Source organism: Leucopleurus acutus (genome assembly GCF_964270905.1).
Source record: "Leucopleurus acutus genome assembly, chromosome: 8".
NCBI classification, from domain to species: domain Eukaryota; kingdom Metazoa; phylum Chordata; class Mammalia; order Artiodactyla; family Delphinidae; genus Leucopleurus; species Leucopleurus acutus.
This window is the reverse complement of record NC_139151.1, coordinates 58201918-58217440: the sequence shown is the minus strand read 5'-3', so window position 1 is coordinate 58217440 and position 15523 is coordinate 58201918. Positions and strand designations below refer to the sequence as shown.

The window sequence follows — 15523 nt, the reverse complement described above, 5'->3', positions numbered from 1 at the left end:
TATTGTAGAAAGTACCAGAAGATCTGAGTCCAAGTCTTAGTTACTGTGACACTTACTAGCAATATGGTTTTGGACAAATAACTTAGTTACCTGAGCCTCAGTTTCCTCATCTATAAAACAGAGACAGTATTCTACCTCATAGGCTGATTAGTGGGGAGTGAAATTGCATATGAAAGAAACTAAGATATTAAAAGTGAGTTATTGTTTATCATAACAATCCTGTGGGATTGGCATTTTAAATTTACATTTTGCAGATAAGCAAACAGATTCAGAGAGGTTAATTAACCCCTAATAATCAAAGCTAGTTAGACTATGTCAGAATTAAAATCCAGTTCTATTAACTTCAAGTATGACAGCACCTTGCAAGCCTACATTTTTTCCAGGTGTTTGCCAGTATCCATCCACAGCCTGGGCACTGACTTCCTTTCTTCCCTTTGTACTCAGGCTGTGATACAAACCTTACCTTTTCCAATATCATTACTAATTTCTGCAGTGTACTTGCTAAGTCAGACAGTAAATGCTTATGGTTGAATGTTCATTTGTTTCCTAACTGCCATGAGTCACTTTGCTGTTTGATGTTGCTACAGTGTTCAGATCTGTCATTATGCTTAAAAACCTAACTTGGAAAGATAAAAAGTTTGACTTTTAATTTTATCTTAATGTGGAATATTCACACTTCCCCCTCACACTGAATTTTGTCTGTTTTGATATCTCCTGCAGCTTTTCTTTAATATCTTTTCATTAACAGCATGGTTCTCTACTGCTGGAAGGTAACCCAACTTTTATCTTCCTTCATAGTCTGTTTACGGTTAAAGGGTGATTTGCAGGATCGATAAGCAGGAGAAAACCACTGATTCTTGAAATCTTTTACATAATTAGCCCCAAAGAAATAGTCTTCTGAGAGCAAACACAGTTCTTACAGAGGCTCGAACACTAAGCTTTCAGAGCTCCTCATATCCTTGCTTGGTATGAATATTTAGCCAGGAAAGTTTAGCTGACACTTTAGTTTCGGGTACAGGAGACAATTCCAAATCCGGGTCAGCTCTCTTGCAGCTGTATGGGCTTTGTCATGTGGTTAGAAACAAAAACTCATTTAATGGAAGGCCTGCAGGCAGCGAGGCATAGATACACTGGCTAAGAAAGTACTGTTTGTATAGATAATCTAATTCTCTTTTTAAAGGAGAAGGCCTGTAATAAGAATATATTGATTTTCAGTGATGAGAATAACTTTGAAACTGTTCTTTCTAATGAACTATGAGGACTGTGCTTGTTGTACATAGATTAGCCTTATAAAGAGGTTCAGAAAATCTTGATTATTGAAGGCATTTTCATTGTCCAGCAGAATTTCCAGAAACTTTCAAGTACTACTGCAGAAGAGATAACAGGTTAGGGGCCATTTGGTGAGAGCAGCTCCTCAGCTCTGTGTAGGAGATATACACTTAGGGGATGGTGTTAGTATTCTGCAAATTAGAGTAAGGGATTGTTGTACTGCAAGAATTCTTTTTTTTTTTTTTTTTTGTGGTACACGGGCCTCTCACTGTTGTGGCCTCTCCTGTTGCGGAGCACAGGCTCCGGGCGCACAAGCTCAGCGGCCATGGCTCACGGGCCCAGCTGCTCCGTGGCATGTGGGATCTTCCCAGACCGGGGCACGAACCCGTGTCCCCTACATCGGCAGGCGGACTCTCAACCACTGCGCCACCAGGGAAGCCCTACTGCAAGAATTCTTGAGGCGATGTTTACCAAGCCTTTTATACCTCTGCCTTGAAACACCAACATATTTACCCTAAATGGTTGCAGTCTGCCTTCAGCAAGTCATGTCACTTGAATCTAACATCTGGTTCTAGGTGTAATTTACTACTACGTCACTAGTGTTATCTTGCTACAGTAGCTGAAATATATGTGATAATGACTAGTCAAAACATGTGGGAAATCATAAGACAGCTATTTGGTGATGACCAGTCTATGAACATGTATAGTCAGTTTAAGTCCTAGTTGGGAATGAGCACCACAAGCCTGACCAGGGCCTACACATTGTGTGAGTGTACCATAATTTACTTTACCTACTTTCTTACTCTGGTAACTGTACATGTCAGTAGTCTAACATTTTTTCTGAAAGTTCTTTTATAGGCAGCAAGTTTACTTTTAGACTAGTCTTTTCAGCCCTAGGCCTGGGAGCTGGTGCTGTTTTTTCACAACTCTTGGTACTGTTCCTTGCCACACTGCTGACTGAGAGTACTGGTATTAGATTTTCTTATGAAAATTAATGTTCTCGTGTTTGTCATTTGTATCTTATTGTTGGTTTGTCTTCTATGGAACAGTTTTCTTCAACATAAAAGCATAATGGCTCAGCAGTACCAAATTACATTGTAACCCTCTGCAGTAAAAGGACTGCTGATCTGTAGGGGAGTGATAGTATCTTGGGTTGGGGAAGGAGGATTAGGGTACACTTAAAAGGTAAGAGTGTTCTTTCGTCCTAATGTTTTCTTTAAGAAGCTTTAATTCCATTGGAGTAGCTTTACTGATGGATTTCATTTTTCCTTCTCTGTTTAGAAAAGCATTCATATTTCATGTCCAAAGGAAAATGCATCTTCGAAGTTCTTGGCACCATATACTACTTTTTCCAGAATTCATACAAAGAGTGTAAGTATTCTGATAAAATGAGGAGAAAATATAATAACATGTTAATTTTTCATGCTTGTCTAGTGCTATAAACATATTCATAATTAATGTGTTTTTCATTTACTTTGCATTATAAGATGACACAGCTGATAAAGCGTGATAGGTTTGGCAAAACTGGTACTTGGGTCCACTTAGAATAAATATACAAATCCACTCACTGGTAATCTCAAATAAAGGAATTGTATGACATTTCCTTATATATGTTTTACCAGAGCTACTTACCAGCTTTTGGATAATGATGATAGTAGTTGATGTTTGAGTAATTTGCTACTGCTCATATTTCTGTCCCTTTGCCTAACGGAAGGGGCATTTTCTCAAAATTCCAAGTACAGCATATTGAGGGATAATTTTCAAAGGTCTTTGTGATAAAGCCCTTTCTACTACCATAAGCTTTTTAGAAGCAGAAATGAGAAATAGGTGAATAAACTGATTGTATTAAAGCCTACTGCTTCTTAGTGTTTGGTACATTTTCAAAAATAGCTGTTTTTATCCTCATTGCAAAACAAATATATATTTAGTGATGAAAATTTAGGAAATGTAAAAGTGAAAATCACTCATTTCTGTAATCTAAAGATAACTATTGTAAGCTTTTGTTATGTAACACTTAATAATAATCATAGTAATCTTGGCATTTGCAGCAACATAGGTGGACTTGGAAGGCATTATGCTAAGTGAAATAAGTCAGAGAAAGACAAATACTGTATGATGTCACTTATATGTGGAATCTGAAAAATAAAACAAACTAGTGAACATAACAAAAACAGACTCACAGATATAGAGAATAAAGTAGTGGTTACCAGTGTGGGGGGGGAAATAAGGAGGGGCAAAATAGGGGTAGGGGATTAAGAGGTACAAACTGTTATGTATAAAATAAATAAGGTACAAGGATATATTGTACAACACAGGTAATATAGCCGATATTTTATAATAACTATAAATGGAATATAACCTTTAAAAAATTGTGAATCACTATTTTGTACACCTGTAACTTATATAATATTGTATATTAATGTATCTTGATTTTAAAAAGTTAAAAAATAATAATCACAGTAGTAATAGCTGACATTTATTGATCACCTGCTATGTGCCAGCACATGGTAAGCTTTACATATCATTATTTTACTTGATCCAGTCTTTTTTCTTTAAATATTTTACCACAACAGGTTTTCACAGTACATGTTGTTTTATAAGTTACTTTTTAATTCTTTTTTTTTTTTTTTGCTGTACGCGGGCCTCTCACTGTTGTGGCCTCTCCTGTTGCGGAGCACAGGCTCCGGACGCGCAGGCTTAGCGGCCATGGCTCACGGGCCCAGCCGCTCCGCGGCATGTGGGATCTTCCCGGACCGGGGCACGAACCAGTGTCCCCTGCATCGGCAGGCGGACTCTCAACCACTGCGCCACCAAGGAAGCCCTGTAGGAAGATTTTTAATCACAGTCTCAATTTCAGTGCTTGTGATTGGTCTGTTTATATTTTCTCTTTCTTCCTGGTTCAGTCTCAGAAGGTTGTGCTTTTCTAAGAATTTGTCCATTTCTTCCAGGTTGTCCATTTTATTGGCATAGTTGCTTGTAGTAGTCTCTCATGATCCTTTGTACTTCTGCAGTGTCAGTTGTTACTTTTCTTCTCCTTTTTTCATTTCTAATTGTATTGATTTGAGTCTTCCCCCTTTTTTTCTTGATGAGTCTGGCTAATGGTTTATGAATTTTGTTTATCTTCTCAAAGAACCAGCTTTTAGTTTTATTGATCTTTGCTATTGTTTCCTTCATTTCTTTTTCATTTGTTTCTGATCTGATCTTTATGATTTCTTTCCTTCTGCTAACTTTGGGGTTTTTTTATTCTTCTTTCTCTAATTGCTTTAGGTGTAAGGTTAGGCTGTTTATTTGAGATGTTTCTTGTTTCTTGAGGCAGGATTGTATTGCTATAAAATTCCGTCTTAAGAACTGCTTTTGCTGCATCCCATAGGTTTTGGGTCGTCATGTTTTCATTGTCATTTGTCTCTAGGTATTTTTTGATTTCCTCTTTGATTTCTTCAGTGATCTCTTGGTTATTAAGTAGTGTATTGTTTAGCCTCCATGTGTTTGTATTTTTTACAGATTTTTTTCCTGTAATTGATATCTAATCTCATAGCATTGCAGTCAGAAAAGATACTTGATACGATTTCAATTTTCTTAAATTTACCAAGGCTTGATTTGTGACCCAAGATATGATCTATCCTGGAGAATGTTCCATGAGCACTGAGAAAAATGTGTTTCTGTTGTTTTTGGATAGAATGTCCTATAAATATCAATTAAGTCCATCTTGTTTAATGTATCATTTAAAGCTTGTGTTTCCTTATTTATTTTCATTTTGGATGATCTGTCCATTGGTGAAAGTGGGGTGTTAAAGTCCCATACTATGATTGTGTTACTGTCGATTTCCCCTTTTATGGCTGTTAGCATTTGCCTTATGTATTGAGGTGCTCCTATGTTGGGTGCATAAATATTTACAATTGTTATATCTTCTTCTTGGATTGATCCCTTCATCGTTATGTAGTGTCCTTCTTTGTCTCTTGTAATAGTCTTTAACGTCATTTTGTCTGACATGAGAATTGCTACTCCAGCTTTCTTCTGATTTCCATTTGCATGGAATATCTTTTTCCATCCCCTCACTTTCAGGCTGTATGTGTCCCTAGGTCTGAAGTGGGTCTCTTGTAGACAGCATGTATACAGGTCTTGTTTTTGTATCTATTCAGCCAGTCTGTCTTTTGGTTGGAGCATTTAATCCATTTACATTTAAGGTAGATATCAATATGTATGTTCCTATTACTATTTTCTTAATTGTTTTGGGTTTGTTATTGTAGGTCTTTTCCTTCTCTTGTGTTTCCTGCCTAGAGAAGTTCCTTTAGCATTTGTTGTAAAGCTGGTTTGGTGGTGCTGAATTCTCTTAGCCTTTGCTTGTCTCTAAAGGTTTTAATTTCTCTGTCGAATCTGAATGAGATCCTTGCTGGGTAGAGTAATCTTGGTTGTAGGTCTTTCCCTTTCATCACTTTAAATATGTCCTGCCACTCCTTTCTGGCTTGCAGAGTTTCTGCTGAAAGATCAGCTGTTCACCTTATGGGTATTCCCTTGTATGTTATTTGTTGTTTTTCCCTTGCTCCTTTTAATATTTTTTCTTTGTATTTAATTTTTGATAGTTTAGTTAATATCATGGCATGTTTCTCCTTGGATTTATCCTGTATGGGACTCTCTGCACTTCCTGGACCTGATTGACTATTTCCTTTCCCATATTAGGGAAGTTTTCAACTATAATCTCTTCAAATATTTTCTCAGTCCCTTTCTTTTTCTCTTCTTCTTCTGAGATCCCTGTAATTCGAATGTTGGTGCGTTTAATGTTGTCCCAGAGGTCTCTCAAACTGTCCTCAATTCTTTTCATTTTTCTTTATTTTGCTCTGCAGTAGTTATTTCCACTATTTTATCTTCCAGGTCACTTATCCATTCTTCCGCTTCAGTTATTCTGCTGTTGATTCCTTCTAGAGAATTTTTTTTTAATTTATTTATTTTACTTATTTTTATTTTTTGACTGTGTTGGCTCTTTGTTGCTGCTTGCGGCTTTCTCTAGTTGTGTCAAGTGGGGGCTACTCTTCATTGTGGTGCACTGGCTTCTCATTGTGGTGGCTTCTCTTGTTGCAGAGCACGGACTCTAGGTGTGTGGGCTTCAGTAGTTGTGGCTTGCAGACTTCAGTAGTTGTGATTCGTGAAATGTAGAGCACAGACTCAGTAGTTGTGGCACATGAACTTGGTAGCTCCATGGCATGTGCGATCTTCTCCAGACCAGGGCTCAAACCGATGTCCCCTGCATTGGCAGGCAGATTCTTAACCACTGCGCCACCAGGGAAGCCCCCTTCTAGAGAATTTTTTATTTCATTTGTTGTGTTGTTCATCATTGTTTGTTTGCTCTGTAGTTCTTCTAGGTCCTTGTTAAACATTTCTTGTATTTTCTCCATTCTATTTCCAAGATTTTGGATCATCTTTACTATCATTACTCTGAATTCTTTTTCAGGTAGACTGCCTATTTCCTTTTCATTTGTTTGGTCTGGTGGGTTTTCACCTTGCTCCTTCATCTGCTGTGCGTTCCTCTGTCTTCTCATTTTGCTTAACTTACTGTGTTTGGGGTCTCCTTTTCACAGGCTGCAAGTTCGTAGTTCCCGTTGATTTTGGTGTCTGCCCCCAGTGGCTAAGGTTGGTTCAGTGGATTGTGTAGGCTTCCTGGTGGAAGGAACTGGTGCCTGTGTTCTGGTGGAAGAGGCTAGATCTTGTCTTTCTGGTGGGCAAGACCGTATCCGGTGGTGTGTTTTAGGGTGCCTGTGGCCTTATTCTGATTATAGGCAGCCTCTCTGCTAATGGGTGGGGTTGTGTTCCTGTCTTGCTAGTTGTTTGGCATAGGGTGTCCAGCACTGTAGCTTGCTGTTCGTTGAGTGGAGCTGGGTCTTAGCGTTGAGATGGAGGTCTCTGGGAGAGCTTTTGCCATTTGATATTATGTGGAGCTGGGAGGTCTCTGGTTGACCAATGTCCTGAACTCGGCTCTCCCACCTCAGAGGTACAGGCCTGACACCCGGCCGGAGCACCAAAACCCTGTCAGCCACATGGCTTAGAAGGAAAAAAAGAAAGAAAGAAAAAATAAAATAAAGTTATTAAAATAAAAAAAATTATTAAAAATAAAAAGATTAAAAAGTAATAAAAAAGGGGGAAAAAAGAAAGAAAGAATAGAGCAAGCAAACCGAAAAACAAATCCACCAATGATAACAAGCACTAAAAACTATACTAAAAAATAAAAAACAAACCAAAAAAACCAGACAGACAGAACCCTAGGACAAATGGTAAAAGCAAAGCTATACAGACAAAATCACACACAGAAGCATACACATACACACTCACAAAAAGAGAGAAAGGAAAAAAATATATATATCTTTTGGGAAGTCTGAGATCTTCTGCCAGCGTTCAGTAGGTGTTCTGTAGGAGTTGTTCCACATGTAGATGTATTTCTGATGTATTTGTGGGGAGGATGGTGATCTCCACATCTCACTCCTCCACCATTTTGAAGGTCTCTAAATTGTCATCTTTATCCAATATTTAGGAATGCTCCATTGATCTGTCTGTTCTTTTGCTGTAACTAAGGAATAGATCTTTAGCTTTAGGCTCTGACCTAGGTTTGTGTCCTGGCTCTGCTCTTTCACCTTGGGGAAATTAAACTACCTCTTAAACCTCAGATTTCTCACCAATACTTAAAGATTTTTGAGTGGATTATATGAGAGTAGTGTCTGTTACATGTCTGGCACATAATAGCTAGCTATTCAATAAATGTTAGTTCTCTTTCCTCTTTCTCTTTAATAAAAATCTGGAGGAAGGAGACAACTGGTATGATGTATAATCTACTTTTCAGTGTTCTATCACTTTGGAAGAATAGATAGTTCAGACTTAATTCCTTTTTAGGTCTAGGAACTAGGGCCCCAAAGATATGTAACTGAGATAAATAACACAATATCCCTATCCTTTCCAGGAAGAGTATATTAACTGAGAGGGTTCCAAATCATATATCAGAGTTTCTCAACCTTGGCAGTATTGACATTTTAAGCTAGATAATTCTTTTTTGTAGGGGACTGTTCTATGCACTGTAGGATGTTTAGCTGCATCCCTGGCCTCTAGCTACAAGTTGTCCATTGGACACCGCCCCCAGTTGTGACAACTAAAAATGTTTACAGACATCACCAAATGTCCCCCCAGAAACAAATTGCCCCTGGTTGACAACCACTATGATATATTGAGTTGGCCAAAAAGTTCATTTGGGTTTTGCCGTAAGATGTTATAGAAAAATCCAAATGAACTTTTTGGCCAACCCAATATAAACATAGAAGCTGAAGACCACTGGGGGAGGAAGTGGTGAACTCCTTGGGGAGTTGGGAAAACCATTTACCTTTTGAGGAGTGGGTCATTTTAAAAAAAATCATTAATTGTTCATTTATTCTATTTCTTATTCTCCCTTTCTCTTATTTGAGCTCATTATTAGGTGATTCACCCATTTATTAATCAGCTACTATATTCCAGATACTCTTCTGGGCACTGGGGCTATATAGTAATGGATAGAACTGTGGTATAGAGCCTGTATTCTAGGGTGTGGGTCCAGACAGGATTTGCCAATGACTTGGATATAAGATGTGAGTAAATGAGGAGTTGGGATAATTCCAAAAATTTTGGCATGAGAATTGGGTAAATTCTGGTGTCATTTACTTGGGGGACAAGTAGTTGCATTGGTAGGGAGCAGGGGAAATAAGGGTTCTGTTTTGGACATGTTAAGTTTCAGGTGTCCACTATAAAGCCAAAGATAGATGCCTAGCAGGCAGTTGGATAGATGGTGCCTGAGTCAGGAAAGAGGTTGGGCTATATTGCTTTAGGGATTAAATTGATTTCAGAGTGAGTAGGAAAGTGTTTAAATATGTTTTGTTTCTGGGGCCCTTGAATGGGGACAGTAGCTGGTCTCATTGATATAGGTCAGATGGCTTTACTTTCTTATCTAGTGTTGATGAGCTGCTTCATCCCTCTTCCCAAACTGTTATTAGGTATTTGTTAAATAGTTACTGTGTACATAGCCTGTGATTTGTGTGAGAAAGTGCTGGACATCGTTCTGACACTTATAAAGCTCATCATGTAGTTGGGGAGCCAGAATAGAGTTGAATTTGACAGTACTGGTAGTCAGATTTAAGGCCCAGGATTAGGGTGGTAGCAGTGGTGTTGGAGAAGAAAGATACATCTGAGAAATGTCTCCTACACTAGAATGTGAAAGCAGTATCCACCAATGAGAAGCTAGGAGCAGAATGGGATTATTATGAGGATCAAATGATTCAGTGTATTTAAAAATGTTTTATAAATGATAAAACATGATATAAATGTTAATTGTTGTCATAATCCTTAAAATTAAAAGAACTGCAATTAAGTTAATGGTCCTTTTATTGAGGAACCAAAATAAAGAAGAAAAAGTCTTAGAAAGTGTTAGAGTTGACCCATATATCCCTTTAGTTTTTGCCAGACCTATTCATTATGGCTTAATTGGCATAGAGATGTAAAGTGGAAGGTTGAATAATTAAAGGCAAAATTCCTATTTTTTTTTGTTTTTTGTTGTTGAAAGTTCCTACTTTTTAAAAATAATTTAGGTCATATTGGAATCATAGTTGCTGGGAATATGACTGTAATTATATATCTCAGTCTTACATTTCTGGAATATTTGTAACTGGGTGTTTTTTAATAAAAAGGGGATATTATGTATGCATGTATTGATTTATGAAAGAGACTTGACATTCTGATCATGGCTTATTCATGAAGTGATTCCTAATATTGAAATTGCATAAGTGAATTTGAGAATTTTTCTATTACTTATTCTGAAATACACACAGACAGTTACGATTTTACAGAGGGAATATAAAGTAGTAAATTGGAAGCATCTTTACTTTTCCTTGAATCCTGGTGCATCTTGGAAATCTGTCTTTTTGTGTAAGTGGGTTCCTAAGAATTAGGAGAGGTATCTTAATTTTAAAATAAAACAGCAAAAGATAGAAACTATGGAAATGATATGGGAATAAGTAACTTTATAGCTGAAGCAGGAGATTATAGATGACTACAAGAATAGTTTTTTGTTTCGAGAAATAAAGGGTTTTGGCCCCAGCCTTGTTGGGAGATCGGTGATGATAACTCAGCCTTCATATGAAACACATGTCCTTTGTGTTGGGAAGCACAGGCTTGAAGAAGTCTTAGGGGAGTGTAAAATGAGAGAGGTTTATAACATATTTCAAGGGAAGAAGAGCATTTCGTTATTTGTAACACTGGTTGTTTTGTCGTTTAAACAGATAACATGCCTGGACATTTCCAGTGGAGGAGGCCTTGGTGTGTCTTCTAGTACCGATGGGAGCATGAAGATCTGGCAGGCTTCCAATGGAGAGCTCAGAGTAAAGGCTTTGGGTACACTTTTAGGGTGGTCTGAGAAACCTTAGACTGGGCCATGGAAAGAAGAGTGGCCCATTCTGAAAATGTAGGAACACTTCACTTCAATTGATCTTTGTTCTTCCATTTGTTAATCTGAGAACCATGCTCAAGTTTGGTGATTTGCCAGAACAAATTGGGGCTGGAACAGTGGAAGAGCCAGGCTAGTGAATGTCTGTGAGTGGATGGTATGAACTGCCTTCAGTGACCCATTTCTAAGACAGAGTAGCTAGGCTGTTACACTGACTGTATGGCTGAGCCCCCCAACCTGTACAGAGGATTTTAAGAAAAGACAAGTGAAAGAGCCCTCAAGCCTCCTCAGCTCCTTATATGTAGAACTAGACTTAGGGATGGCTATGAGAGCTATGGAATTCAAATTCACAACATTTGCAGCCAAAGCCCAGGAAAGGGAGCCAGCAGCTCTAAGAACATTACCTGGTATACAGATGAACTAAAGAGATTCTTTGGACCTCTTTTGTTTTAAAATGCAGCATGTAGATATATCATTTACGGAACTAAGGATATGGGAGGTAAGAGAACATCAAGGGACGGACAAGAGAACTAGCATGGAATTTTCTTTTGTTTTTCCAGAGAGTATTGGAAGGACATGTATTTGATGTGAATTGTTGCAGGTTTTTCCCATCAGGCCTTGTGGTTCTGAGTGGGGGAATGGATGCCCAGCTGAAGATCTGGTCAGCTGAAGATGCTAGCTGTGTGGTGACCTTCAAAGGTCACAAAGGAGGTATGAAGAGGGATTTCTCCTAAAGGTTTCTGTAATGATCCCCAGAAATGAGTCACCAAAAAGATAGAAACAGAATCTAGTTATCCACAAAAACACAAGTAATTCATCCAACTGGCCATTTAAATGAAATGGTATTTCCCCAAGGATTAGAAATTCCTTTCCTACTCAGTCTTATTATTGCTATCTAGAATTCACTAACTTACATAGATCATTGTTTTCGACAATTGATAAGGGGAAAAAAGGCTCCATAGGAGATCATCTACTTGTGTGCTGGGAAAAAAGAGAGAGAGGTATGCCCACTATTTCACATTAGTCCTTTGGCTGAGGTGACAGTAAAAGCTGTGTTGCAAACAGCTGCATCACCAGACATCGGATAGACCTTGTATTGATGGTCGATTCCTGTGGATTTAAATCACAGTTCAGTTTTTTGAAATGGATTAACCACATAACCTGTTGATATTGGATTGTAGAGACAGAGTGAGAACATCTTCCCTCTGTAACTGATTGGTTGGTTTGTTGGGAAAAAAGTTAATTTAGAGATGTTTTATCCTAATTGGGAATGTTTAAAAGAAATGGTAAATATGTCATTCTTATTTTTACAAGTTTGGATTTTTTTTTTTTTTCGGGTACGCGGGCCTCTCACTGTTGTGGCCTCTCCCATTGCAGAGCACAGGCTCCAGACGCACAGGCTCAGTGGCCATGGCTCACGGGCCCAGCCGCTCCACGGCATGTGGGATCCTCCTGGACCTGGGCACGAACCCATCTCCCCGGCAGGCGGACTCTCAACCACTGCGCCACCAGGGAAGCCCCAAGTTTGGATATTTTTGAAAATGTTAATAACATCCTCAAATAATTTCTTACCTTGATCACTCCTTTGGGATCATAATACACATCATCTACACCACTCATTTGGGAATTTATTATGTATTTGCCCTATACTTATGGTATTTAACCCAGTGTTTTTGCCTTGTCTACCTGACTATATTATAAATAGCTTGTGTGTAGAGTTGATTTTTTTAAGTTTTAGTATTTCTTTACAATGGTTTGTCAGATTACATATAGATCATCTAGCAAACACGTATGTTAACCTTAGCAAATAAATGGGTTTTCTTCTGAAACTTAAGTACATGGGTGCATTGAAAGGGAGTAGAAGGGATATATAGAGGCTTCTTCACGTTCAGTCCAAAGAACTGACAGGTCTGAGGAGTCAAAGCAGCCTGCACTGTTGGGGAATCCAGGAGCCAAAGGAGTTTAGAAGAACACTGAGGGATTCACCTTAGATCTGGCCACCTTGAAGATGCAAGGCATGGGGGACCTTTCCAGTGAACAAGGCATAGCTCTGCATGTTGAACTTAAGAAGATGCATATTTAACATCCGTGCACACTTAACTTTAGAATACCTTTGGATTACTATAGTTATTGACTGTGCCCTCCACATGAATCCTAAGTCTCCCAGTGTTCTTCAGTTCTCCTTAAGAATCCATGTGTGTCACTTAGCTTAGGTTGAACTCTAGAGTGTTTGTTGATCTGATTTAAGCTTTTATTCATATAGTTGTTCCATTCTTTTGACCTTGTGAGAAAGTTCTGGGGTGGGGGTAGGCGCTTCTCCAGAGTATAACACCCTTACTTTTTTTTCCTTGAGAGGGTTTGTTGTTATTTTTTTTTAAATTAGATTGAACAGAAATGATAAGCTTTAGGGGAAATTGCATGAAGTCAGATCCAGGTTAATGTCTGTCAGGTCTTAAATGCTTCTCTCCAGTTAATTCTACAAAGGAGCCCCAGGTTTGGGGTTGCCCATTCTTCAGAAGTATGGAGCTAAAATCAAGATTAATCTCCAATAACAGCGGCATATATGGCTCACTGTCTTTACCTAGTTGACTTCCAAGTTGCTTTGTGTGGCTCCTTTTTTACAATCTCTTTAGTTCTGAGATTTTGAAGCATTTTAATAAAAGTCATGAACCACATAAAAAACAATAAAGAATTATTATTTGCATTTGTGATCTTTAGTGTTTTCACAAGTGGTGACTAAATAAGAGAAGCAGAAGATAGTGTTGAAGTGGACATGGTCTTTTATTGCCTAGGCAAGTCTTGGCAAGCAAGACATAAAAGGAAGACTGGATTGAACATTACCTGATGCTTATTGCAAAGAATCATCTGGACACTAATAGAGCAGCTCTGTATAAAGATCTGTTATAAAGAATAACCTTTCGTTAGCTTAATTAAGTCCCTGGCTTGCTTACTGCTTCTAGTATATGGAAACATGATAGTAAGGGAGCCAGTACAGTAGAGTGGCAAAACATAGGATTTGGAGACATACAAATCTTGGTTTAAATCTTAATTCTCCCATTTAAAGTCTGGGAAGCCTTGGAAAGTTGCTTAACTTTTCTGAGCCTTAATTTCCTCATATGTAAAATGGGGATAATAGTATTAAATGAAATGGTACATATGAGAGATTTAGTATAATCCCTGGTATGTAATAAGTGCACAGTGAATGCTATTATTGTTCATAAAAAATATGACACTATACTTTAATCCCTGCCAGGGAAGTTGAACCTTGTGATGTTTTTTTTGTTTGTTTGTTTTTTTTGTGATGTTTTAACATACTTGTCAAATGTGAAAAGCAGAAATTGTTATTTCTAATACAGTAGACATTTTTGATCTTAGTTGATATGTAATTGGTCTTTTCTAATACTTTTAGATATATATTTTATACTTATTTAAAGGATTAGTGTGTTCTTAAGCAGAGATAAGATTTTTGTAAATCTGTCTAATGAAAAGATAAACTAAAAGCAGTGTTCTATTTGTAATATATGAATTTACTAAGTAGCTCTAAAGTGTACTTTAATCAGTTTGAAAATTTTTAATTGACCAGGCTATTTAATTAAGGTTGGTGAATTTGGAGATATATATTCATAATCTTAATTCTTTGTAATAAGCACCAGGTCTTTCATAATCTGTGAAAACATTGAGACCAAATGAAACACCATTTCAGTTGATCGGTTGAGGTTTTTTGCTCACCAAGGTAGGAAAGATGCTTACATTTGAGAAACCAGGTTGCATTCTTTTCAAACTCTTATATACTTTCTGTGAAATAGGATATGCTGCCTCCAAGTAATAGGTGCTTCAAGGCTCATTATTTTCTGAGATCTGAATAGAGTAAACTTGTTAAAAAACCTGCCTAGAAATATGAAATTTGCTGTTTCTTACTAATACTTATTTCAGTCATAGTTTCATCTAACATTATTATTATTTCCCAGACTTTGGCTATGATGTTTATCTGTAAATCAGCTGAATCTTTATTTGAATGCAGATTTTTTTCATCTTGGTTTATATGTTGAGGACTTCTGTCTGTTTGATTTGGTATCTAAGCCTTTGCAGCTCTGCTAGGTCTTAGCTATGGCTACTTCTCTTACAAAGGCATTCCTGCTCCTTTATAGCTTCTTCTTAAGGTAATTCCTCACAGATTCCTGCTCCTGTAAGGCTCCTCTTTCTTTTATTCTTGTCACCTAAGAGTAAAGAGACCCACACTAGATGCCACTATGTTGTGACATTTTATTAGAGAGGGAGTGATAGTTTTCCACTCTACTTTCATAAAAAAGGAAAACTTCCTAGATGGCAGCTCTTTACTGAGTATTAGTTGAAATTTGTACACAGTTAATACTATTCATAGCTCCCTAGCCACAGCTGTAGCATCCTGTCTTGGATACATATTTTTCAGAACCTTTTTTTTTTTTTTTTTAAGTTTGCATCACTTCCATGGAACTCAGCATTTTTAAATAGTGGTTGGAACTTCCCAATAAAGACATAAACAGATCTTTGATGGCTTAGTAAGAGTTGAAGCCCCTTCCTTATGTTCCTATTGGTGATTCCTTAAGATTCTTGAAAGATCTAAGATCCGTTTCTAGCTAGAATGCTGAGTGTGTTATGGAGATAGAGTGGAAAGGTGGATTTTCTAAACTCAGGGTACTTTATGATTACAAAATATGTTGTAAATAAGAAACATAAAATAGCAACAAGATATGTTGCCTCCTTAGACCTGCTTCTGAGGGAAAGCCTACTTTTAAAAGCTTATCTAGGCTAACACAACATTGTAAAGCA

At 37.6% G+C, this 15523-nt stretch overlaps 1 protein-coding gene across 1 annotated transcript in view; it reads left to right on the top strand.

Annotated features, from left to right (window-relative positions):
• PAAF1 (proteasomal ATPase associated factor 1) overlaps positions 1-15523 on the top strand; it is a 41010-nt gene that overhangs the window by 6528 nt on the left and 18959 nt on the right. Inside the window, exons 4-6 of the mRNA XM_082843747.1 lie at positions 2551-2640; positions 10551-10649; positions 11275-11425. Coding sequence (XP_082699873.1) covers positions 2551-2640; positions 10551-10649; positions 11275-11425 — 340 coding nt within the window. The remainder of the gene's footprint in view (positions 1-2550; positions 2641-10550; positions 10650-11274; positions 11426-15523) is intronic.